The 23,920-nt window shown below is 49.0% G+C and overlaps 1 protein-coding gene across 2 annotated transcripts; it reads left to right on the top strand.

Moving 5' to 3' along the window:
• Window positions 1-1,985: 1,985 nt before the first annotated feature.
• IDH1 (isocitrate dehydrogenase (NADP(+)) 1) lies at window positions 1,986-22,982 on the top strand. Of its 2 annotated transcripts, none has more exons than XM_084892972.1 (10): window positions 1,986-2,117; window positions 3,158-3,232; window positions 6,509-6,646; window positions 10,853-11,144; window positions 13,339-13,444; window positions 15,219-15,396; window positions 16,280-16,431; window positions 19,456-19,596; window positions 20,457-20,619; window positions 22,059-22,982. In XM_084892972.1, exons 3-10 carry the CDS (start codon window positions 6,525-6,527, stop codon window positions 22,147-22,149), a joined length of 1,245 nt encoding a protein of 414 aa, XP_084749098.1. In that variant the 5' UTR covers window positions 1,986-2,117; window positions 3,158-3,232; window positions 6,509-6,524; the 3' UTR covers window positions 22,150-22,982. The 2 variants fall into 2 exon arrangements, with proteins under 2 accessions (XP_084749098.1, XP_084749099.1); XM_084892973.1 differs by lacking the exon at window positions 1,986-2,117 and adding an exon at window positions 2,192-2,348.
• Window positions 22,983-23,920: the final 938 nt, after the last annotated feature.

The raw sequence follows: 23,920 nt of genomic DNA, 5'->3' as shown, positions 1-23,920 counted from the left end.
ATAAATGGAGGTGACAATTAATCTGCCTCAAAAATCAAGTATAGTGCTGCTTCTTCATTTTCTTTTGGGAAAAATGCCAGTGCCCTCTAGTGTCAAAAATGCCCCTTGTGCAGTGCCCTTTATATCTGTTTTTCTTCCAAGAGTAATTGTAATAATCCTATGTTAGATATAATTTTAAAAGATAAATTTGGGGACATGAAATCCCAGCAGCAATACACAACCATGGTATTATCCTACAAATCGCTATCTAAAATGCTCATTTACACCCATGCTTTCAAGAAGAAGGAATACACAAAAAATAATTCCCTGAAGAGGATGGATTTTTTTTTTTTTTAACCCACTGGTTTCTCAGGCTTCACATCTTTATCTAACTTCTCTGGAACCCAGATAATAATCTCAGTATCTTTATCTTCTAATGCAATGGCAATTAGATTTATTTGTAATCTTACCTAATAATAGACAAACATGTAAATTGATCATACCTCTGCTATGCCCACAGCCAATCAGGAGTGATATGCAAATCAACCCAACAAAGATGGAGGGTTAATTTGCATATGCAGGCGCACAGAGGGGCCAGGAGGGGCAGGAAGTCTGCTATGAGGGGGAGGTGGGTGGCCGAGGGAGCTACAGGAGCGGTGCTCTGGCCGGGAGCGAGGACCGAAAGGCTTAGAAAACACAGACAAGAGAATGAAGGCTGGGTCTTGGTGAGTCGCTGCTTCCTGAGACCCAGAAGCCACGTTTTTATTTTATAGCAGATGCCACGAGGCAAAGTAAGGGCGTGATCAAGATGTTTACACCATTCTGGTGGGTTTCAATCCTACTCAACTACATGCACCTGAACTCTATCACGCAGGCACGTGGGGCCACGTGTTCGGACCACAGGTTCAAGCTTACAACTACAGCTGCTGGCTATAATGGTGCTGCGAGGGCTCTTCCCTCCAGGCTGGGACTAGCACGTGGCCACGAGAGGACTGTGCCCTCTCATTAGTCCCAGGCTTGAACCTGTTCAAACACTGTAGCCATGCCCCACAGCCGGCCCTTCTCCCACCACCAATCACCCAGCACCCTCCTTGGTCATCGTTGGAAGGTCATTCTGCTGTTCGGCCTTTTGGTCGATTTGCATAGTATGCTTTTATGATTATAGATCATTATAGATAAGAGTTACTTGAACACAGGCACTGGGATGATGCGGTATCAGACAGTGGATCTGACCATTGAGCAGCGCGCCACTAAGTGACCAAGGAGTGGGTAGCTGTGTAGTATACAGCACGTATACGCTGGGCAAAGGGATAATTCACTTCTCAGGAGGAACAGAGGTTTCATCATGCTATTCAGAACAGTGCGGAATTTAAAACTTTTGAGCTGTGTTTTTCTGGAAATTTCCGTTTAATTTTTTTTTGGGGGGACTGCAATTGACCAAAGGTAGCTGAAACTACCCAAAAAAAGGGAAACCGCGGGGGGGGGGGGGTGTTACTATATAGTACAGACGCTCTAAAGACCTAGCCATTGGGGTGGCGGAAAGAATGTTCTGTGGCATGGCTGCCCGTGCAACGGTCCAGTCCTTCGCATTCCAGCTGCGGTGGAGCACCCCCAGAAGCAGCCCGCACTCATGGCCTGGCCCACTGCTCTTGGGCCAAAGGCGGTTCCAGACCACGAGCAGTCTCTCCGGCTCCCCGCTGGCCTTCCACTCCTCCTGCCCCGGGGGGTCACCAAGCCCACGGGCGGCGTGGGTCTCAGAAAACCAGCCCTGTCCCCGGCCTGCAGGTGGCATTCGCGCCCTTCCAGCGGGAAACGCCGGAGCCGGGCTCCGGGGGGCGCTGCAGCCCCTGCCCCGGCCCGGCGCCTGGGAGCGAGCTCTGCAGATCGCTCCCCTGCCCTTCGGGCCCGGCCCCGCCCCTAGCCACGCCCACCTTAGCCACGCCCCCGGAGGGCTCCGCGCGCGGCGATTGGCGGCGGGGCGGGGGCGGGGCTCCGTGGGCCGAGGGGCGGGGCCGGGGGGGGACAAAGCCGGGAAGAGGGAAGCGCCCCGCCCGCCGGCCGGTCCGCCCTGCGTTCCCGGAGGCGGTGTCAGAGCCGGACAGCGGGGACCCGCCGGATCGATCGCGGCGTTTGCACCGGTGAGTCGGGTGCGAGTGGCCGCGGCGCCGTTCCCGCCCCGTGCAGCGCCGGCGGCCCCGCCTGCAGGCGGCCGCGGGGTGCGAGGGGCGGCCGGGCCGGCTTTGGGGGGGGGGCTCCGGTCCGCCCGCCGCCGGAGTGGGGAGAGGAGGAAGGAGGAGAGCTTGGGTTTGGAGGAAGGAACTCGGCGGCGGGTTCCGGTCGCAGAGAAGGGGGTTAGAGGGATAATCCAGGTTTGCACCTGGGACAGGGAAGGGGGAGGAAGCGGCGCCAGGTGCCTGGATGCGGCTCCCGGGCCGGAGGTGGGATGGGGCGGCGGGGAGTGGTCGGCGGTGGAAGCCCGGGCCGCGGAAGCCGGGTCTGCCTGCAGAGGGGCCCGCCGAGCGGCGGGAGACGGCAGGCACCGAGGAGACTGGGTCTTGGCTTTGTGGGGAGAAAGCTGCGGCCACGGGCACGGACTACAAAGAGGGACGGACGCGGCCCTGGGGCGGTGGGATGCGGACTGGGACGCGGGGAGATGCCCGGCTCCGGGCGCGGGGTGGGCGGGCCCAGCGCCGTTTGCGGGGGGGGGGGGGGGGGATCTCAGGTTCCGGGGGAGGCGGTCCCTGGCCGGCCCGGCGCCCGTTTAAAGGTCCGGCACCGGGAGGGGAGGAGCGGGCCCGCTGCCGCTGCAGCCGCTTGCACAAGAGCCACAAGGACGCAGGAGGCCGGGACCTGCTGGTCGCTGCGTCACTCAGGGGCGTACAACCCTCCTGACCCGCCAAGGGACGGCGAGCCCCGAACCTCCAGACCCGCTGAGGGACGGCGGCCCCGGACACCCCCTCCGGTGTGCGCAGGCCCAGAGATCGGCGCTCCCCTGACCTGTGATTGTAGGGTGTCTGCAGCCCTGCACCTGCCCTTCGCCCCTCGGCTTCACTCCGCACTGAACTCTCTGAACTTTAAACCCGACACACCGGGCTGTCTGAATCCTCCCGACTAGAGGGGTTTGAGTGCTGTGGTTTTCATTCCCTGTTTGATTGTGGGTTTTTGTGTCTTTTTTTAGGAGCTAAAGGGCACTCAGCTGAGCTCCCAAGACTGAGAGGCGTTGGAGTGATTAGAAATTGATCCACTTGTCAAGGTAAGAATGAGCCGTTCCTCCCCTTCCGTGTTTCCTCCGATGGGGCAATCCTGCTTTCAATTGGTCTTGGAGATCCTAGAGGCAGGCGCAGCGCGGGAGTGAGTCAGGGATATTTTCAATAATAAATTGCAACTGCTTCCGTATTTCTTCCAGTCCAGCGTCTTCTCTACACGAGACTCCAGATGATTGTAGTTTATGAAAGCAGCTTTTTAAAAAATGGCTAAAAAAAAAAACACGGGGTTTATGAAAAATTTACCGGGATGAGCAGCTTTTTTCTCAGACTAGTCCACATGAGTCCAGGTGTGTTTTCTGGAGTTACACAAGTGTGTCAGAAGATTAGAATTAGGCTGTTTTTCGGACAAAAGAACCCACCTGTGGAATAGTCCTTCCTTCTGAAGTTGGAGTTTGGGTGGAGATAGAAAATCTTAGGGGCAAGGGTAGACCAGTGAGCCCCCTGGGGCCTAAGGCCCACCTCATGGAATTCAAGTCTAAAAGAAGTAAAATAATGCCGAAACCGGTTTGGCTCAGCGGTAGAGCATCGGTCTGCGGACTGAAAGGTCCCAGGTTCGATTCCAGTCAAGGGCATGTACGTTGGTTGCGGGCACATCCCCGGAAGGGGGTGTGCAGGCGGCAGCTGGTTGATGTTTCTCTCTCTTTGATGTTTCTAGCTCTCTATCTCTCTCCCTTCCTCTCTGTAAAGAATCAATAAAAATATATTTTTTTAAAAAGAAATAAAATAACGTCCTACATGTAGTAAGCCAGGGTCTTCAATAAAGCTTCCGTTGTTTAGTTAACAGGTGATAACATTTTAGTTAAGTAATGTGAGGGAAACTGAAAGACTTCAATTATGCATTATTAATCACTGCTCGAAACACTTCAACTGAGAAGGAAATAATGAACTAAAAAATACTGTCACTGTTGAAATTTCAAGTATAGTGCATAACTGTATTCGCCATCAAGGAAAAAATAGCCAAGTAATAACTCTTGCATAATACTATATAGAAACATGGCCGTGGAAATGCAGTATTAAGACCAAGCTTTGTTTTGTGGTAAATGCAGGAACAGGTGTCACAGCGGGATCAGTGGGACTGAATCATATACTCCAATAAGCTATCCTGTAAATCATCCTTGAAATTACAAGTGGGAAGTAATTGACCCACCCACACCAGTTTGGTCATTTCTCCTATTCTACTCAAGTTCCAGACGGTTCCCCAGTAACAGTAACATCAGCAGGATTCCAGAATTGCAGACCTGGGAAGTGAAAACGGGGCTGGGGGTAGAAAGATACCCTGTCTTGTCACACAAACTGAGGCTTACCACCTCCTGATCGTGGCATCCTTTCATCTGAAGGCCACGTTACGTGAGCTCAACTTTTCAAGAGAGACTGTTGACAGGCCTTTTAAAGAATCATGTTTAAAGTCAGCTGTACGTTCAGGGGAAGAAAAGCAATTGGCAGTTGTGTTGCTGGGGGAGGGGGACTTCCCATAGAGCATCAGGAAAGGGAACAGATACCTTGAGCAGGCTCAGGGCGTCCTCTGCCTCTCAGAGAACGCGCATAGGACAGGGCCTTCCTTTAAGCCTCAAAGTCTTGCTTTTCCAAAGCATGCACCCCCACACCCTGTTCCTCAAAATGGTATCTCTTCCTGGAACAATGTTGCTTCCCTATGCCACGCACTGACAGCTTATCTCTGCCCACGAACAGCCAGCAGAACAGTACCGGAGGTGGGCTACTGAGGAAGAAGACAGGGATATGCTTGGGTCCTGAGCAGTGACCTTGTATAAACAGATTTCTCTGGTTGAGAAATCACTCTTGTATTGAGCTCCACATCCTTAGGATTTTATACTAGAGGCCAGGCTAAGGGATCACTGGTGCACAGATCCATGTTCCGGGCCTCTAGTGTGCATATAAGATCTTTGGTTAGTCTCTTCCCACCCTCCACCCTCCCCTCTTCCCTTTGAGATTCATCCGTCTGTTCCATGTTTCCATGCCTGTGCATTGAGCATCTGCCCCCTGGTGGTCAGTGCGCATCACTGGTACCGGTCAAACGGTCCCTTAGGCTTTTATATATATAGATTGTATTCAGGAAAACAGTTCCACCAGGAATCCTTCATCTTCCACTTTTAGACTTAAAGTTCTTTAAACATAAGTCACAAGAACTTGTCACATCTCCTCTAAGGTAGTTATTTGAATCAAAACAGCCTCTTAAAAGAGAGGGATATTAGCTCTCATCATCTGCTCATCTTGAGGGCACAGTATAGTGAGGAGTTGAATAGAAGTGTTCAAATAAGCATGATAGTGTGGAAATAATCTTATTTTCTAGGACAAACCGATAGTCACGAATAATGATTACATTATTGAGGGCATGATACAGGAGCAGGTTCCAGATGCTCTAGCAGGTGGCCTTGGGAAAGCTACTTCTCTTATATCAACGGGAACTAAGGAAATAATTCCGTGTTTCAGGGTTGGTGCGAGAGCTAACTCAAACCACACTCAGTACGTAACACAGTGCTTTATGTAGAGAATGTGCTCAATTCTATCAGTAACTGTCATTATTAATTAGCTTTTCGTGCAGTCACGCTGCTATGAATTATTCTTTCAGTAGTCACCAAATGTTTCTATTTTGTTTTTATGCTAGTGATACTGAGCAGAAACTTCATTTATTTAATATGATCTTTCCTCCTTTTCTTTCCTTTTCATTCAAACTGGCCTCACCCAGCGCCTGACTCACCTTCTCCCCTGCATGTCCACTCCCTTAAGCATTAAGCCCTCAGGATGATGAGGTTCTGGTCAACGTTAAATCATCTTAAGAACAAAGCCTCAGGTCTTTTGTCCACGGAGACAGAGTTTCAGTTAATTAACCTAAAGATGGCATGTAGGCCTCAGTTGTGTTTTAGCTTCAGACCCAGAAAAACGGTGAAACCAGGTGAAGCACTGATCACCACCCCCTACCCTAGAGCCGACCAATCCGTAGAGACCACAGCCTTGACCATGACCCTAGCGGCCTTAGTCACCGGACGAATGATTTCCCCCCTAGTAATCCACCCCCTGAGGTACACGTGGGTTCTGGGTCTTTAAGCATTAGCTCACCTGGGACTGCAGGTGTGACCACTTCCTCAAGTCATAAAGCCTTACTTTCTTGGCAGCAAACTCCTGATCGCTTCTTATTGGGCTTCGAGCATGCAGACAAAGGGATCCTTTCGTCCAGTGGAACTATAATGAAATAAATGACAAGATAGGTATCATATCTTTTTTTTCTTTTCTTTTTCTTTTTAAAGGTTTAGAGAAGTCAAAATGTCTCAAAAAATCCGTGGCGGTTCAGTGGTGGAGATGCAAGGAGATGAAATGACACGAATCATTTGGGAGTTGATTAAAGAAAAACTCATCTTTCCTTATGTGGACCTGGACCTGCACAGGTAAATGAGTTACAGTCGTGTGCCACTTACCGGCAGGGTTACATTCTGAGAAGTGTGTGGTTCAGCGGTTCTGTCGTGAGATCATCATAGCGTGTGCTTACGCAAATCTGGATGGCACGGCCCACTACGCACCTAGGCTCTGTGATAGTCTTTTGATCCGTAGGAGAAGAAAAATAATTTTCCCTCTACCCTTCTGGGTTCTTGGCTGAGACATCCCAGTGATAAGAGATTAAAGGAAAAAAGAAAGTCTAATCACACGTATACCTCCTATATACGTGGGAGCGACTCAAGAGAACTGAGGAACTCTCCAGAACGGTTGAAGCCACCACCTTACACACTGTCTTTGGCCGAAGACAGAAGAAGATGGTGGGGGGGAGGTCAGCCATAGGAGGCTCCCATTGGAAGCAGTAAACAGGGTAAGGTGCAGGCGTAGTTAAGTCTTCCTCCTCTGCATTCATGAGTCCGGAGCTGAGGCCACGCCCCTCTTCCTGGAACAGCAGGCGGACAGCCTGGGCAAATGGAGAGTCCCCTTTCGGATGTAAATGTGTTTTCAAGGGGTCCCTTGTACTTGGCTTTTAGAATTTCTCCCATGTCTGTTTCTTAACATCAATCAGCCTAAAACAATCCTTAGGCCCAAGAGACAAGTTTGGGGGAATCATTTCTGTTCCCCTGTCACACAGCTGTCCTGACTGCCGAAGGCGGTTGTAACGATGGTACGTATGTGGGTTGCACTACAACATTACACTGCTCCGACATCATTAGAGGACAGGAAGTTTCCATGTCCATTATAACTTTATGGGACCATTGCTGTCTGTGTGGCCCATGCCTATTCCTCCACAGAGCAAACTCGGAAAATATAATCTTGCCGAAATTGGTTTGGCTCAGTGGATAGTGTCGGCCTGCGAACTGAAAGATCCCAGGTTTGATTCCGGTCAAGGGCATATACGTTGGTTGCAGGTACATCCCCAGTAGGGGGTGTGCAGGAGGCAGCTGGTCAATGTTTCTCTCTCATCAATGTTTCTAACTATCCCTCTCCCTTCCTTTCTGTAAAAATTCAATAAAAATATATTTAAAAGAAAATATAATCTTAAGAGATTTCGGGATATAACTAGCTTTTTTTTACATAGATACAGCTGAATCCTATGAATGAAGCCTGGGAAGAGTGCCTGAATAAATGCCAATGAACCTTATTATTTTTAAAATATATTTTTATTGATTTCTAAGAGGGAGAGAGAGGGGGGGGGGGGGAGAGAGAGAGAGAGAGAGAGAGAGAGAGAAACATCAATGATGAGAGAGAATCATTGACTGGCTGCCTCCTGCAAGTCCCCTACTGGGGATCGAGCCTGCAACCCAGGCATGCGCCCTGACCAGGAATTGAACCATGACCTCCTGGTTCAGAGGTCGATGCTCAACCACTGAGCCGTGCCCTATTTTCTATCCTCCTACTTAACTAGCTGGTGGACCTTTTCCCCTTTTTATTCCTTGCCTTTGCCCTTTTCATACAGTGATAGTACAGAAAGAACCCCTGAAGTTATTTTAATAAAATGCCGACCTGTCACAAGTGCCCTGTCCTAAAGACTTGAGCCTTGCCCGTGTTTAAATTGTTCAGAGACAGATATGAAAGTCTCTATGGAATGCCCTCATTTTCCCCCCTGTGTTTTTCATAAACTTGCTCATGCTTTTTGAGCATTTGGACTAGGTAGAGACAGAATTTTCACAAGGGTGCAGTGGCTGTAGACGCCCATTTTAGCCAAACTAGTGGCCCCTGGAAGTGTATGTGCCTCGACCCAGACTATGTCCCGAGGACCTGTTTTATTTGCTTGGGTGTAGACATTTAATTTGCATGGTATCCTTAGACACCCTTTTTAATTATCCTAAGCTTAAGCTGTTGATAATATCACAGTTGCAACCACAAGACGGAGCAAATACCTGCAGAGGTCAACAAGACACACAGGAAAGGAGGCCTAAACAGCATCATCCAAGTAGGTTAAAGAAGCGTTGTTACCAGCACCCCCCTGTTTCAGAGCTTTGCAAGCCAGTGGGTGAGGGTGCAGAGCTCTTGCCAGTAGAATAGTTACAAAGACGCTTTGAGCCCCTCTAGCCTAGAGACATAAGGAGTTTTGAAGGAGAGTCCTTAGGCCCAGGAAAAACTGTCACTGGCTCTGGACCAAAGAATGTTTAGCGGCTCAAACAAGTTGCAAGTTGTTCTAAAATTGCTGCTATTACACGGCTGGTTCTTTTCTGAGGGGAGTGGAGGAAGGAATTTGTTTTGTTTTCTGCAGGCTAGACTGTGGTCCAGGCCATTTATTCTCCTCTCTCTCTCTCTCTCTCTCTCTCTCTCTCTCTCTGAAATGTTAAGAAGAGAAGCAGAAATTGCAGACATGTACTGCTAGTCTCTCTTGATGAGAAGGTTCCTATGAACATGAGCACTGCTCATGGTTTGAGTTAGGAGTAGATGTTTGCACATGCTCAGCGCTTCCTGTGCCAGGAGATAAGAGAGTTTGTGCTCTGTTGTTACATTTATATGAATTAGCTAAGGTCAAAGCAGTCTGGAGTTTTTGTTGTTGTTAACCCTCACCCAAGGATATTTTTTCCATTGCTTTTCAGAGGGTGGAAGGGAGAGGGGAAGTAGGAGAGAGAGGGAAACATCAATGTGGCCCAGCTATTGGTTGCCTCCCACACGCGCCTGACCCAGAGTAGGGAGTAAGCCCAAAACGCTGGGGTACATGCCCTTGATCAGGAATTGAACCCGAGGCCCTTGGGTGCACAGGCCAACACTCTAACCACTGAGCAGCACCAGCCAGAGCTGGAATTGTTTTTATTTGGAAATTTAAGATTGCTGCTTCTGCATTTGCATCATGAGTTGGGATAACTAAGGAAAGGAAATACAAGAACTAAAAAAGACCAATCAGAAAGGATATATGCACCCCTATGTTCATAGCAGCACAATTTACAATAGCTAAGATTTGGAAACAACCTACGTGCACATCAGCAGATGAGTGGGTTAAAAAACTGGTACATCTACACAATGGAGTACTATGCTGCTATAAAAAGGAAGGAACTTTTCCCATTTGCAGCAGCATGGATGGAACTGGAGAGGATTGTGCTAAGCACAATAAGCCAGTCGAGAAAGTTAAATATCACATGATCTCACTGACATGTGGGATATAGTGATCAACATAATTTGATGAACAAGACTAGATCCAGAGACAAATGGTAGGGGAAGGGGGTTAGAGAACAATCGAAGGACTTGCATGCATGCATATTAGCATAACTAATGGACACAGACACTGGGGCTGTGGGGGCTTGCCGGGGGTGGGAATGGCTCGGGGGGAGGGGGCAATCGGGGGGAAAAAGGAGACATATGTAAAATTTTAGACAGTACATAAATAAAAATAAATTTTAAAAAAAAAGAACCAAAAGAAAATCTAGAGGCTTCATGGTTCAGCATGTCATGAAAGCTAAAAAAAACTTTAAAACCTTGGAGAACAAAATAGTCACATTACTGTTCAGTTTTTCCTATTTTGGACAAACTATTCCATACTTTAAATAAAACTTCATACAGTCATTGTCTGTGCTCTGTGAACAACCGATCCTTCTCAGCTCGGAATCCCCAGCAGTCTGGGTGTTGGTGTACCACACTCTGGCTCTCTGGGGTATATAAAACCACTGCTTGACTCCAATACATATTCAATAAACTGCAGGCTTGTTTCCAGAGCAGAGAAACTCACCCAAGAATTAGGGAAAGGTTCATCCTAGAACTCCCTGGCATTCATGAAGGATTTATTCGATTTTTGTCACTAAATGTCACATTTATAAAACCCACTCCTTGACTATCAAATATAAGGAACAAAAATGTTAACCCTCTGACCCCTTTATGTTTAGGGGGAAAAATTACTAAGGAAAAGTTTGCTAAGGTGGGGCCTCAGGTTGCGTTTTTATGTTGATGATATGGAAGCCTGCCAGAGGGCTGCTGTCATGGCCTCTCTCTGGTGAAAGCGAGCAGAGGTGCAGAGCACCATGGCCTCCGTTCAGCTTCCCTCCAGACAGCTTCCTGCTGCGGCAGGGAGCCAGGCCCAGCCGGCAGCCTCTCGGTGCTGTGTTTGGTTAGTGGTGCCTTCGTGGTGAGACGTGGCAGGTGCAGAGACAGACAGCGCGGTAGCCCCCTCCGTCCACATCACCCTGTCTGGGTTTTTTCCCTCCCAGCTATGACTTGGGCATAGAGAACCGTGATGCCACCAACGACCAGGTGACCAAGGACGCCGCGGAAGCCGTCAAGAAGTACAGCGTCGGCATCAAGTGTGCCACCATCACCCCCGACGAGAAGAGGGTGGAGGAGTTCAAGCTGAAGCAGATGTGGAAGTCGCCCAACGGCACCATCCGGAACATTCTGGGCGGCACTGTCTTCAGGGAAGCGATCATCTGCAAAAACATCCCCCGGCTGGTGAGCGGGTGGGTGAAGCCCATCATCATCGGCCGCCATGCGTACGGGGACCAGGTGAGTCGTGCGGCACAACTGGACGTTCATTCTTTCCTCGTGGCCTCCGGCTGCCCGGCGGTCCCGAATTACACGTGTTTTATGCTTCTCTTTCGGTGACTGCTTCCATTAAACAGAGCGCACAGTTGAGAAGTGCATGTATGGATATCTGTCTGTTTACACATTTAGGTAGAAGTAAATAAAGCAAGATTCACGGGCATCTGTCTAAACATACATGGTTTTTTTCTTTATCTTTTTGTTCATTTAGACCACGTAATATTGACATTTTTTTTGTCTGGATAATTTCCTGTGCTTCAACCAAATCAGTAATCCTCAACCTTGGCTCTAAAAGGATCCTTTTATAGGTTTTCTTGGAGTTTGTTTTATTTTGCATTAAAAAAAAAAAAGCGTTGTTCTGTTTTAATGCCAATGCTTGAGACCCGGTGAATCTGAATCCGACGGGATTCCGGCATTTTACGCTCCCCAGGCGATCCAAAGTGCAGGCAGGGATGGGAACCACCAAAGATTACATGGAACGTGGTCATTTCAGACGTAAAAGAAAAAAAGTGGCCCAGTAGTTGAAAACAGTCCCTTTAAGACAGTTTTTTTCCTACTTGGCAAAGTTTCATTTCTGTACTTCTGTACAAGTAGGCTGGCTGCCAAATTACACAGAAAGCCAGCCAACCAAACAAAATCAGAACTTCATGTTGAAACTGAGGTATGCAGAGCTTCATAGAAAGTAATGTCTGTCCTAAAAGACCCTGAAAACAAGCGTCCCTGACTCCGAAATCCAGAGGCTGTGGTGTTCACAGCTGTCCTTGGAAGCAGTCTGGCCGGGGCAGACCTCGCTCTGTTCCTGGGACAAGGTCACCAGGTCACTGCTTGACGGGTGGTTCCCTTTGTTCTGTCTTGTGGCTCAAACTGTGCCTCCTCCAGCCTGGCCTGTCCCTTCCCAGGGACCTCCCAGAGGCCAGGAGAGGGCGTGCAGATGGGGGTGCTACACATGTCCTAATTCTGGAAAACCCCCACCCCCAAGCTCTTTTGAGTCCAGTGGGGTCATTTTTGTCTGTTGTTATTGTTCTTACTACTTTGGTATCAATCGCTTGGAAGAATGGTTAATCATTCTATTTGTTAAAGTCCAGATTGAAAATTCTAAACCTCCGGTCGATCCCCTGATCGTGTGAATGTGCATACACATCTACAACGCATGCATGGTGCTTCAGAGCCTTGGTTTCTTCCTTTTGAGAACGGAATAAATGACCCTAGCGGAGGATTTTATATGTCAGAGTGTTCCGGATAGTGAGTCTGCATCGTTATCTGACAGCTTTTACCAGCTGTCACTAGTATCGCTCTCTGCAGACAACCAAAGGATGCTGACACCTGACGGAAACTAGTCGTCTCTGTCACTGAAGAAGGCACCACGCAGCCAAGATTTAACAGGTGCCTGGTGCAGGCTGCGCACATTTTCCCACTAGCGTAGCCTCATGCCCGTGAGAGAGATGGTTTCCCTCAGACGGCCCTTTTCTGAGGACCACCAGCCTTCAGACCTGCTTCCAGAAGGTGGCTTCCTACGGACACGTTCTGGGCTGGGCATTCGCCATGACGATAATCATGAAGAGACAGCTCTGAAGGTCCAAGGACCAGATCCCGAGTCTTTCTGACCCAATTATTTCCCCAACACCACAGTCCCTTCCTTGTCAGAGTGATGGGAGAATCAAGTGAGATAACGAGATGGACTGGTAGTAAGAGCATCTGTCCTAGAGCGAGGACAAGGCATTCGCTCTTCATCATCTCCATCACCCCCTCTAGGAAGGGGTGTCATTTCTCTTCCTCCAGGTCATGTCATTTCTCTTCCTCTGCCACCCCATGGCACTCTTCATCTATGCCCACTTCGGTAAGGGAAATACTTGCCAAAGTATCAATTCTCACTCCTCTCCATACCAGTGCTCAGAAAACCGCCCCGTGTGTGCTAGGCACCCAGTAAATACTGAGCTTTAACGTGTGCTGTCACTGATTAGCTTCCGGGATTCTCTGGACCTCCTCGTCCCCATCTCTTAAATAAAAGAAGGCTGAGCTACACTGTGCTATTTGTCTAGGTGTCTTCCAGCTCTGTCCTCTGATTCCCCCCTCCCCCGTTCTTTGTGACACTTGTTGGAATAGTTGTTGTTGTTGTTGTTGCTGCTTTAATACCTCTCCCTCTCTGCCCCCTGCACAGTACAGAGCCACTGATTTTGTTGTTCCTGGGCCTGGAAAAGTAGAGATAACCTACACGCCAAGTGATGGATCCAAAAAACAGACATACGTGGTACATAACTTTGAAGGTATGCAATTAAAGTTCATCATGATAGTTTTTTCACAGATCGTTTAGGCAGCGTTATTTCCGGTTGTTTAAAGCTTGTTGTGTGGCTGCCTAACAGTGCAGCCTGAATCTATAACGTGACTGCAGGACCTTAAATCGGAATGAAAAGGAATTGGCCTCCACGCCTCCCTGTGGCCTGGGTAAGGGCACAAAAGGGTGAGCCTCCCAATTGGAAACGCTTGAAGGCAAAGACAGGTTGATAAACGGGCATTTCTGTTAAATCACGAAGGGAAGGTTGGCAGGAGTCTGTTGTGCACGAATTATATAAATTTAGCGTGAATAGCCCTAGCTGGTTTGGCTCAGTGGATAAAGCATCAGCCTGCGGACCAGAGTCCCAGGTTCGATTCCGGTCAAGGGCACATGCCTGGGTTGCGTGCTTGATTTTCAGGAGAGGCGGGCAGGAGACAGCCGATCAATAATTCTCTCTCATCGTTGATATTTCTCTCTCTCTCTCCCTCTTACTCTCTGGGGGGGAAAAAAAAAATCTCCAACTCACCTGCCAAGTAATCCTATCATTTGCTCTGGTAGGGTTTGTATTAAAAAGTAGTTATGTTACATACTTGCTGGAATGTTCTTCTTGCCCATCTGCGTGTTTATTCTGTGGGAGAAGAACATTTGTTTTTTGCCTCTTCTTGCCAAACATTCTCCTACTCCAAAAGTTCCATTATGGTGAATTCCACTCAAAATGGGGGACCCTCTTCCTCCATTATTGAAGTTATTAAAAGCATTCACACAAACAAAAATGCAAGTTACCTAGCTTTTTTCCCCCTTGCTTCCTCTAAATAATAATCCTCTTTAATTGAACTTATTGAGGTGACATTGGTTAATAAGATTATTCAGATTTCAGGTGGGCAGTTTAACAATACATCCTCTGTCTGTTGTGTGTTTACCACCCCAAGCATGTCTCCCTCCATCATTACTCATCCCCCTCTTTACTTTCTCCTACCTACCCCCTTCCTTCTGGCCACAACCATCCTGCTGTCTGTGTCTGTGAGTTTTTCTTTTTTCTTTTTTTTTTTTTTCTTTGCTTAATCCCTTCGCCCAGCCTCCAACCCCAGCCCTCCGACAGCTGTCATTCTGTTCTCTGTATCCATGGGTCTTGTCATTTTCATGGAATCTAACTCTGCTCCTTTCAGCCCCTTTCACATTCTGTGCCCAAGTTGGTCCTGGACAGTGGAATGAATTCAGGTTCTGCCTTTCAGCAATAACAAAGTTCAACGAACAAGAGTTGTGAAACACCAGTGATTACATGTAGCCTAACTTTTTCCACCAATGACGGTGTGAACTGTCCGTATCGTCCAGGGGATTACGAGAATTTTCAGTCTCTGGCTGAGGATTGAATGCACACTTAGGAGTTTAAAAATACATGTTTGAAACTTTAAAAGTATGAAAGGACAGTTTTAAAAATTATTCATCCTTTCTTGAGTATAGCTCTGGTTCATAGTGGATTTCCGTATTCCAGTATTTTCAGCATCCTAAAAACCGTATTGCATTCTATCATCTCTATTGCCCTTTGAAAATAACTTAGAATGTCCTTAACTATGCCTGATTTCCCGCCCATTCTGTGCCTCAGGAGCTCATGGGGTATTCAAATTGGGAGCCTGGCTGGGACTTTTTGAAGCCTGGGCTTAGACATGGGAGCTGGGAATTGGGTGATTTGTGGTGGTGGGTGGATTTCAACTTGTTACAACTGACCCCCATTTCTCTTTTATTCTCTCCTTGGTGTCCCCCCACAGATGGTGGCGGTGTTGCCATGGGGATGTACAATCAAGATAAGTCAATCAAAGAGTTTGCACACAGTTCTTTCCAGATGGCTTTGTCCAAGAGCTGGCCTTTGTACCTGAGCACCAAAAACACTATTCTGAAGAAATACGATGGCCGTTTCAAAGACATCTTTCAGGAGATCTATGACAAGTAACTACAGCTCCTTTTTCCTTCCCTTTTTCTCAAGCTGGCATCTATAGTGTAGAATTTGCATGCTCGTCCTTTTGGTTCTGGGGAAATTGAGTGAAAATCGTCACTATCCCTTAGAGACAAGAATGAAACAGACTTAATAGGAGTGAAACAAAATCACTCTTAAGTTGCTTTTCGAAGATAAACGTGTTCTCAAATCCGGCTCCCACGTTTTTTTGTCAGAGCCAGAATTATTGTGTTGTTTGAAGAAAGGTGCCCTGTTGCTGACAGAGTCCTAATTTTTCGAGCATGAGTTTCTGAGTTGGGTCCGTTTCTGTTCTGACACCTGTTGCCGTGATTACACCTCTGCTTTAGTGGAGCCTCTTGGGCTGACGCCTGCATTTATAACAGCCATAGATTCCACAACGTGGGAGCACAGGTTACATTTTAACTCCCTTTTAGGTGCAAGTGTTCAGGCCAGGGCACAGATTGGACATCTCCTCCATGAGACGTTTTAATCCCTCTTCCTGCTGCCCATGTTCTATGCCTGGAAGCTGTCCTAGTTTCCTGAATGACATCAAGCAATAGAATGGTTTCCCTCCCACCCCCACCCCCTTTTCCATTCTTAAAGTAAGCCGAATCCCAAGAATCCGACCAGCCGTGTATTGAAAACTGTGAACGTGGTGCTTGGGAAACGCCTGGTTGCTTAGTCCTCACACCTCTTCGGAGTGGTCGCACAGCTTGACCATGCTTGGGCAGGGGTTTGAGCCCGTGTGTCAGGTCCCTCCGTTTGTGCTGCTGCCACCGAAGATGCTGCTTCCAGCCCCACCCTTCAGAGAACACCTGACATCCCTCCCAAAACCAACTTTCCTCCTTTTGTGTCCCTGTCTCTCTCCTTCCTCAGGGAGTACAAAGCCCAGTTTGAGGCCAAGAAGATCTGGTACGAGCACAGGCTCATCGATGACATGGTCGCCCAAGCCATGAAGTCGGAGGGCGGCTTCATCTGGGCCTGTAAGAACTACGACGGCGACGTGCAGTCTGACTCCGTGGCCCAAGGTGAGGGCGGGGGCACCGAGGAGGGGTGGGGCGCGTCCTGCGGCGGGTGGGCGATGCCACGGCCGTCTTCTGGCTCAGGAAGAAGGGTCTGTAGCCCTTGTCTGTAAACACCATGAGGTGTGAGTGCTGCCCGGCCTCGGCTCCCCTGACCGAAGAGGAAGCTGGGCTCCGACTGGAGAAGCTACTCCTCAGGGTCCAGGAGCTTCTTCTCAGAGTCCAGGACCCACTCCTCAGGGTTCAGGAGCTTCTCCTCAGGGTCCAGGAGCTACTCCTCAGAGTCCAGGAGCTACTCCTCAGGGCCCAGGAGCTACTCCTTAGGGCCCAGGAGCTACTCCTCAGAGTCGCACCAGAAGGAGCTTAGTGCTTGAGACCCTGGGCTCCAGCCTTGGATGCTTCCCCACTCAAAGCTATCACTCCCTTTCCTGCCTTTATTTCCCCTCTGAGAACTTGGCAAGGAGGGGTAACGTGAGGGGCCTGAGCTGTCTAATAACCAAAGAGAATCTCTCCAAGAGCTCATTGTTCTTTTTTTATTTTCTTTAAACAATTCTAAATGTTTATCCCCCTAAAAACATAGCCTCGAAATACAGCAAGCTGGAAGCGAGAAGGGAATTTTGAAATCTTTTACCTAGTCCAACCGTTTTCTCTCTTTCTTTTTCTCCCTTTCTATTTCCTTCTCTCCCTTCCTCTTTATTTCTTCCTCTTCTTTCTTCTTCCCCTTCTCTTCCTCCTTCCACAAATGAAGAAACTGAGGCCGGAGGTGAAGTCGTTGTAGGCACACATCCCGTGAGAAAGAGCCGGGTGTGAGATCAGGTCTTCCCGTTGCTTTTGAGGGACCCTTCCCTGCACTCACTGAGCTTGAACCAGTGTGGTCTTGCTGCCACTATTGTTGAGGTGAAGGTATTGAGGGTGCGTAAGCAAACAGACCACTAGAGGGGACACAAGCACTAGCCACCATCCCTCATTTCTCGGACCCGTTGATTGGCATCAGCTAGCACAGCGAGGAGCAGCAGGTTGAAAAGGAACCAAGGGCTCACTCTTCCCGCAGCAGGAGCCCCTCATGCCGTTCCAGCAGCCCTGACGGCTGCTCTGCGCCTTCACCACTTAGCTTGACACACAGAGGAGCTGAGCAGCGAAGCCCAGGGCTGTTCATAGAAACTCAGAAACGTGACGGGTGTAACCCACAGGCCCTCCTTCCCTCAGCACCAAGGCACCCTTCCATCCCACTGTCAGCCGGACTCTCCCCGGGCGAATGTTTGCGTTGACTTGACTTATGTTTGCTTTCCCCAGGAAGTACTGCTCGTCCTTTCCCTTATGACAGTTAAACATCTCCTATCAGGTTTAGAATCAGTAGGTCAGCGCAGTGAAAGGCCGCTGTGATGTCAGGCGAGTGAGCTGCAGCACACCCTTTGCTCCCGGCGGCTCCAGTCCTCGGGGCGCGGGAGAGGGAGGAGGGCGGCTGTGCTGAGTCCGTGGTGGGTTAAGGACACGTCCTTGTCCTCGGAGTTCTCCGTGAGGGACCCAGATCATTCCATCCTTTCTGCGTAGCCTCCTGGCAACCAGGAGAGCGCATTGAGGGTGAGATTTCAGCGGTGAACGTCAGCTCCAGAGGCTCAGCGGGCTGACACGGGGGTTGTGAAGGGCCGTGGCCGGGAGCACACTGATAGCGGACCTGGAACCCAGGCTGCCCGGGCAGAGGCCCTCGATAAGTGTGACCTCAGGGCAGCTGAGCAGATGAAGAGGCAGCCGGGCTGTCTTCCGTCACTCTCCTCCGGGGGAATGAACCACTGGCCCCGCACCGGGCGTTTCGCTGGCAGCTTCTATTTTGACAGCGATGCCAGCTGCTGTCTCCCCACAGTGCCGCACAGGCAAACCCACGAGGAGAGGGGAGTGGCCTGCCCTTGCTTCTCCAGCCACTGAGGGTGTGAGGGTTCACCGAAGCCTCCGACCCACACAGAGACACGAGAGGAACTCGTAACCCCACACAGGAATCCCTAACCGGGTGGAAGCGGAGCTTAAGAAGTTAATTTACGTTTGTTTACTTTATTCTCAGATTTAGAGAAAATAAAGTTAACGGCCCGTTATAAATTTGCGTTAACTTCTCAGGTGCTTTGGGGAAATAGCAAAAAAAAAAAAAAAGTGGAGAAATGTGTTCTTTGAAATCAAGTGTAAAAGAGTGGTATAAGAAGAGAAATCAGTTGCATGGACTTAAAGGTTATAATATGGTTCCCAGAATAGGAAGCCACGGAGTATGATCATTTTGGCGGGGCTGCTAGAGAGAGGAAGGTTGAGAGGAATGTCCTGGATCCATCCCATCCTCTCTCCACCTGCCTTTTCTTGCCAAACCCAGCCAGTCTGTGAGCAGCCTGATGGCACAGACGGCTTCCTGGTGCTTATTCTCCCAGAACAGGGGGCATCCGCAGTGACATGCTGGGCTCTTACTCTGGGGCAGGTGCCACCCTCGGGAATAAATAAATTCCATGTTTATTCCCGCACAGAGGTGTATTCATCTAATTCGTACAATAAGCTGATGAAGTCGGTGTTTGTTTTGTTTTGTGTGTTTTTAAAAAAATATATTTTATTGATTTTTCACAGAGAGGAAGGGAGAGGCATAAAAAGTTAGAAACATCGATCAGCTCCCTCCTGCACACCCCCCACTGGGGATGTGCCCATAACCAAGGTCCATGCCCTTGACCGGAATCGAACCTGGGACCCTTCAGTCCACAGGCCAACGCTCTATCCACTGAGCCAAACCAGTTTCGGCGAAGTCAGTGTTTTATTAAACCCGTTTTATAGGTTAGAAAGCTGAGCCACAGTAGCTAGAGTCACAGAACTCGGGAGGAACGCAGGCAGTCAGGCCCTGGGCCCCGGAGCAGGTGCCTCTGCGATCAGTGAGTGCGGGGAGAGGACTGTGATGTTTGTCTGGCTCCCGGGGCCTGGGACGGTGAGGTCATTGGCTCTGGGCCCCGAGCGGCCCAGGGCCCTCCGTGCAGTTGAAGCCGGTCCTTCACGCTCTGCCGTTTACAGGTTACGGCTCCCTCGGCATGATGACCAGCGTGCTGATCTGTCCGGACGGCAAGACGGTGGAAGCGGAGGCTGCCCACGGGACTGTGACACGCCACTACCGCATGCACCAGAAGGGGCAGGAGACCTCGACCAATCCCATCGGTGAGCCGGTCACTGCTACCCTGCCAGCCGGAGAGGGGGACCCAGCAGGCACTCCGACGTGTTCCTGTGCCGCCAGGTGCTTTGTGTGTGAAATCACCACACACAGCGGATTGTTCCCCTGACGAGAGCTGCTTTCATGTGCTTCTTAAAATATACGCAATACATGCTTTTTCATCTGGAGGGACGGTACACATCGTAGAGGAGAATGCTATCAACAGCATTTTCCTTTTCCTCTGGCGCATTGAAATGTCACACATGGCTGAGAATCCAAGAGCCACACAAGTAGATCCTCCTAACCCAGCTTCAAGGATAGCACACATTCAGAAGAGATTACAGGTTGGGGGTTTGATCCCAAGTCAGGGCACGTACAAGAGGCAACCAATCAGTGTTTCTCTCTCTCCCTTTCTCTCTCTAAACATATCCTTGGGTGATGATGAGAGAGAGAGTGAGAGAGAGGGAGAGAGGGAGAGAGGGACTGGGAAAGGGGAGGGGAGACCAATATAGACAAAGAGATAGAAGAGACCAATATAGACAAAGAGAAGAGATTGTGACCTTCTGCAAATTAGTAAGTGCCCTAAGCTTCAAGCTACTTCCACACAATGAAAATGTGCTTCCTTGCAGTTCTACCAAAACCCAAAGCATTTCTCCTACAAACATGCAGATTTTTTTTTTTAAAGTTTCTGTTCAGTAAAATATTTCCAACTCTCCTAAAATTAGAGTGCTTGAGGAGAGCATCTGACGAAGTCAGCCACCTAAATTTAAAAAACAAAAACAAAGAACAATCCTATCTTTGGGAACGGAAACATTTGGGGATATGTTGAGCTGGTATGACTGAAGTGTGTGTGTGCTTTCTCTCTCAGCTTCCATTTTTGCCTGGACCCGGGGGCTAGCTCACAGAGCTAAGCTGGATGACAACAAAGAGCTCGGCCTCTTTGCAAAGGCTTTGGAAGACGTCTGTGTGGAGACCATCGAGGCTGGCTTCATGACCAAGGACCTGGCTGCCTGTATTAAAGGTTTACCCAAGTAGGTAGACGGCGCCGTGGGCTCTGGGGTCAAACGCCCACTTGTCCTCACGGGGCTCAAAACATGAGTGCTTTTTGGAAGTAGATGAATCCATTACTTACCAGTAGTAGTTCAGGGGTCAGCAGACGCTATCTGAATCGCCAGACAATAAACATTTCAGGCTGTGTGAACATACAGCCTTTTCAACGCTAAGCAGCTATTGAACTTTGTCTCTGGGGCCTGAGAGCAGTGGCAGATCATCAGCCTCTAGAATGGGTGTGGCCACGTTTCAATCAAACTAGGTACAAAACAGGGCTGCAGCCTGGATCGGGTCCAGGGGCCAGTGGGCAGCCATTGGGGGCAAGGTTCCATTTAATTTAACAAGGAAATTATAGACAGAAACAAAGGGATCCCTGTGGCTATTTTAGCCCACCCTCTATTTTTTTCACTTTACAGATGAGAACAGTAAGCAGCACAGGCTGTTAGATGTTGAGTTGGTCAGTCTCTTCCTTAGGTATCTGTAACCAGCAGTCATGTGTTCGAGGGCCCATGTATTTATCTAAGATCATGGTAACCCCTATCCCAGCTGGATTAGCTGCTAATCAGAGACTTCGTCCTCAAAGTCAGAGTTGTTTATTCTGATTCACCTCCAGAAACACTAAGTTTAACATCAGTCCCATGTCCCAACTGTGTGTCAGTAAGCCCCAGGATTTACTTAGTCACAACATCTTTCTTAAAGTTGTAGCAAAAGTACAGCGCTTGACATGTCCTTATTGGTATGGTACCTCTGTAGCTTATTTGAATAGGCACCTATCAGCAGGATTTTGTTGTCTTATGATTATTTTGGGGTGTTTTTTTTTTTTAATGTTTTTATTGATTTCAGAGAGAGCAAGGGAGAGGGAGAAAGAAAGAGAAACATCAATGATGAGCGAGTACCATTGATTGGCTGCCCCCTGCACGCCCCCCACTGGGGACCAAGCCCACAACCGGGGCATGTGTCCTGACCGGGAATCAAACTGGGACCTCCTGATTCATAGGTTGACACTCCACCACTGAGCCACACCAGCCAAGCTCTTTTTTTTTTTTTAAGTAAGACACAGAAATAAGATCATTAAAACTTTTTTTAAAGGACATGTGACAGCTTGTGGGGATGTGTGTGAAAGCTTGGCATGCCCCGAATGGCTTCCTTCTCCCGGGCGTTGAGGCATGAGTCTGAGCTGACGCTCTGTGATGGTTTCCCCTCACAGCAACTCGGCAGGAATCTCCTCAGAATGTGTGTGTGGCCCAGACTCAAGCGGCCTGTAGCCTGGCTGACAGCCATCAGCCCCAAGCTTGCAGCTTATTACCGTTAATTCATTTTCTAGACATAAACAGAATGCTGCTTTAGCATTCCTAGGATGTTTCCTCTGCCTGCTGCAGATTAGAGACTAAATTGTCTTTTCTTTCTCTCCCTCTGTCAGCGTGCAGCGTTCTGACTACTTGAATACGTTTGAGTTCATGGACAAACTTGGAGAAAACTTGAAGATAAAACTAGCTCAGGCCAAGCTTTAAGGTCGCTCCTCGGCTTCGGAGGACAAGTGGGTTTTTTTTGGTAACTAGATCCACTGGTTTACATTTTTCTGTATAACACTCAAGGGAAGGGCAAAATCAATTTTGTAATTTGTTTAGAAGTCAGAGTTTATCTTTTCTATAAGTTTACAGCCTTTTTCTTACACACACAGTTACGCCACTTCCAGAATGTGGCTGGGACTTTTTCAATTTCAAATTTATTTTCTACGAATAGCTTAGGAATCACTTTAGCATTGATTCGTACCCCGTCCCTTTTTCTCATGTCCCGAAATAAATGACCAAAATGAAGAGTGCTTGACTGAAACGATAGCCACAGTTTTGGTCCCTAAAAGTGTGTCAAGTGGAAATTCTCTCCCTCGCCCCGCTCTCCACGGCCTGGCCTCCGGGTGCTGCCGGTGTAACCGGTGTCCCAGCACCTGAGGTCCAGCCTTACCTCCAACTTTCAAAGAATCAAGAGCAAGTGGGTGCAACCAACGCGTGTTGAAGACATAGCAGTCCCTCTGTAAAGAGCTCCAGCGGAATGTTTTGAAATGTTCCATGTCTTGGAGGCCGCTAGAGTTCAGAATCCAGAACAAAGACTCCCTGGGCCTTGTCGTCTGTGCCCGTCTCCTCCTCCCGCCTGTGGGGCCCACGCGGTGTGCTGCCCCGAGCAGCGCCTTGTGTTCACGTGCAATAATACGAGCTGCACCTTTCGGGGAATCCTGGCCTGTTTTGTTTCCTTTATGTACATGTGATTTTTCAGAAGTTGATTGTAAACACTATCCTCGCCTGTTCTTCCTCTGACCTGTTCATTAAAATGAAGTGCTGATGACTAATGGAGTTTCTGTTTCTCGCGCGTACTGGGGTTGCCGGCACCATGCCCGGTCCCAGTCATCGGAATCTGATTTGGAAAAATCTCTGCCCTTATCCATTTTACTGGGGGCAGGGGGTGGGAGGGAGGGGAGAGAAGAGGGATAAGGAAACAGACAGTAAGATGTGGATCTTACAGTGAAAAGGAAAGATGATCAAAGACAGGACAAAAGGGGTAACTGGAATAGAGGGAGTCAGACCTATGCACATGCTAAGGCGTAATGGTATCGTCATTGTGTGAGTTCACAGGGAGCCAGGGGAGGCTTACGAAGGGAGGGCCATGATCAGATTTTCATTTTGGAAAATAGCTTTTAAGAAGAAAAGAACAGTAGTGGAGGGAGGGTAAGGGGAGTGGTTGAGGAAGGAAGACCAGTTAACCAGAGGCTATTGTAGAATTTCAGGTGGGAAGTGATGAAGATCCGAACTGAACTCACAGTGGCCTTGAGGATGGAGAGAATGGGGGAGAGCCTGAGAAAAGAAAACTGACTCAGTGGGATGGGTGGGTCCCAGGAGATGGGCTGGAGAGAAGGGAACAGGCCCAGTTTCCCCAGGGCCAGCTGCAGGCCTGGAGAAAGGCTGGTCCGCACCCAGCAGGATCGGTGTTTTCTGGGGAAGGAAGTTGAGGTGTTGAGAGGCTCCGGTCCAGCTTCCACCACACATCACCGCTGTCCTGGCCTAGAACCCAGGGACTCTGCTAGCTGAGCTGGGGCTCTTTACTCCACCTGCACGCTTTCAGGGGGTGTGGGAGGAAGAAAGGATCACATGAACAACATGACCGAATTGCACTGGGTGATCCTCCAGTAGGATCACAGTTGCCCCGGGAGTGGATCAGATGCGTTTTTGTGGCAGCAAAGCCCTGCTCCAGTATCGGATTCAGAATTTTCCCAACAACCAGTGTTCTAAA

Source organism: Pipistrellus hanaki (genome assembly GCF_964339955.1).
Source record: "Pipistrellus hanaki genome assembly, chromosome: 8".
Classification (NCBI taxonomy): domain Eukaryota; kingdom Metazoa; phylum Chordata; class Mammalia; order Chiroptera; family Vespertilionidae; genus Pipistrellus; species Pipistrellus hanaki.
The sequence above is the reverse complement of the archived record's forward strand: the minus strand, read 5'-3'. Positions and strand labels throughout refer to the sequence as shown.

What these genes read in the sequence shown, in the direction of transcription:
- IDH1 (XM_084892972.1), top strand. Translation starts at nt 6,525, where the DNA reads ATGTCTCAAAAAATCCGTGGCGGTTCAGTGGTGGAGATGCAAGGAGAT. An exon ending in GTGGACCTGGACCTGCACAG is followed by an intron (nt 6,647 to 10,852) that starts GTAAATGAGTTA and finishes TTTCCCTCCCAG; the next exon opens with CTATGACTTGGGCATAGAGA. An exon ending in GCCATGCGTACGGGGACCAG is followed by an intron (nt 11,145 to 13,338) that starts GTGAGTCGTGCG and finishes CCCCCTGCACAG; the next exon opens with TACAGAGCCACTGATTTTGT.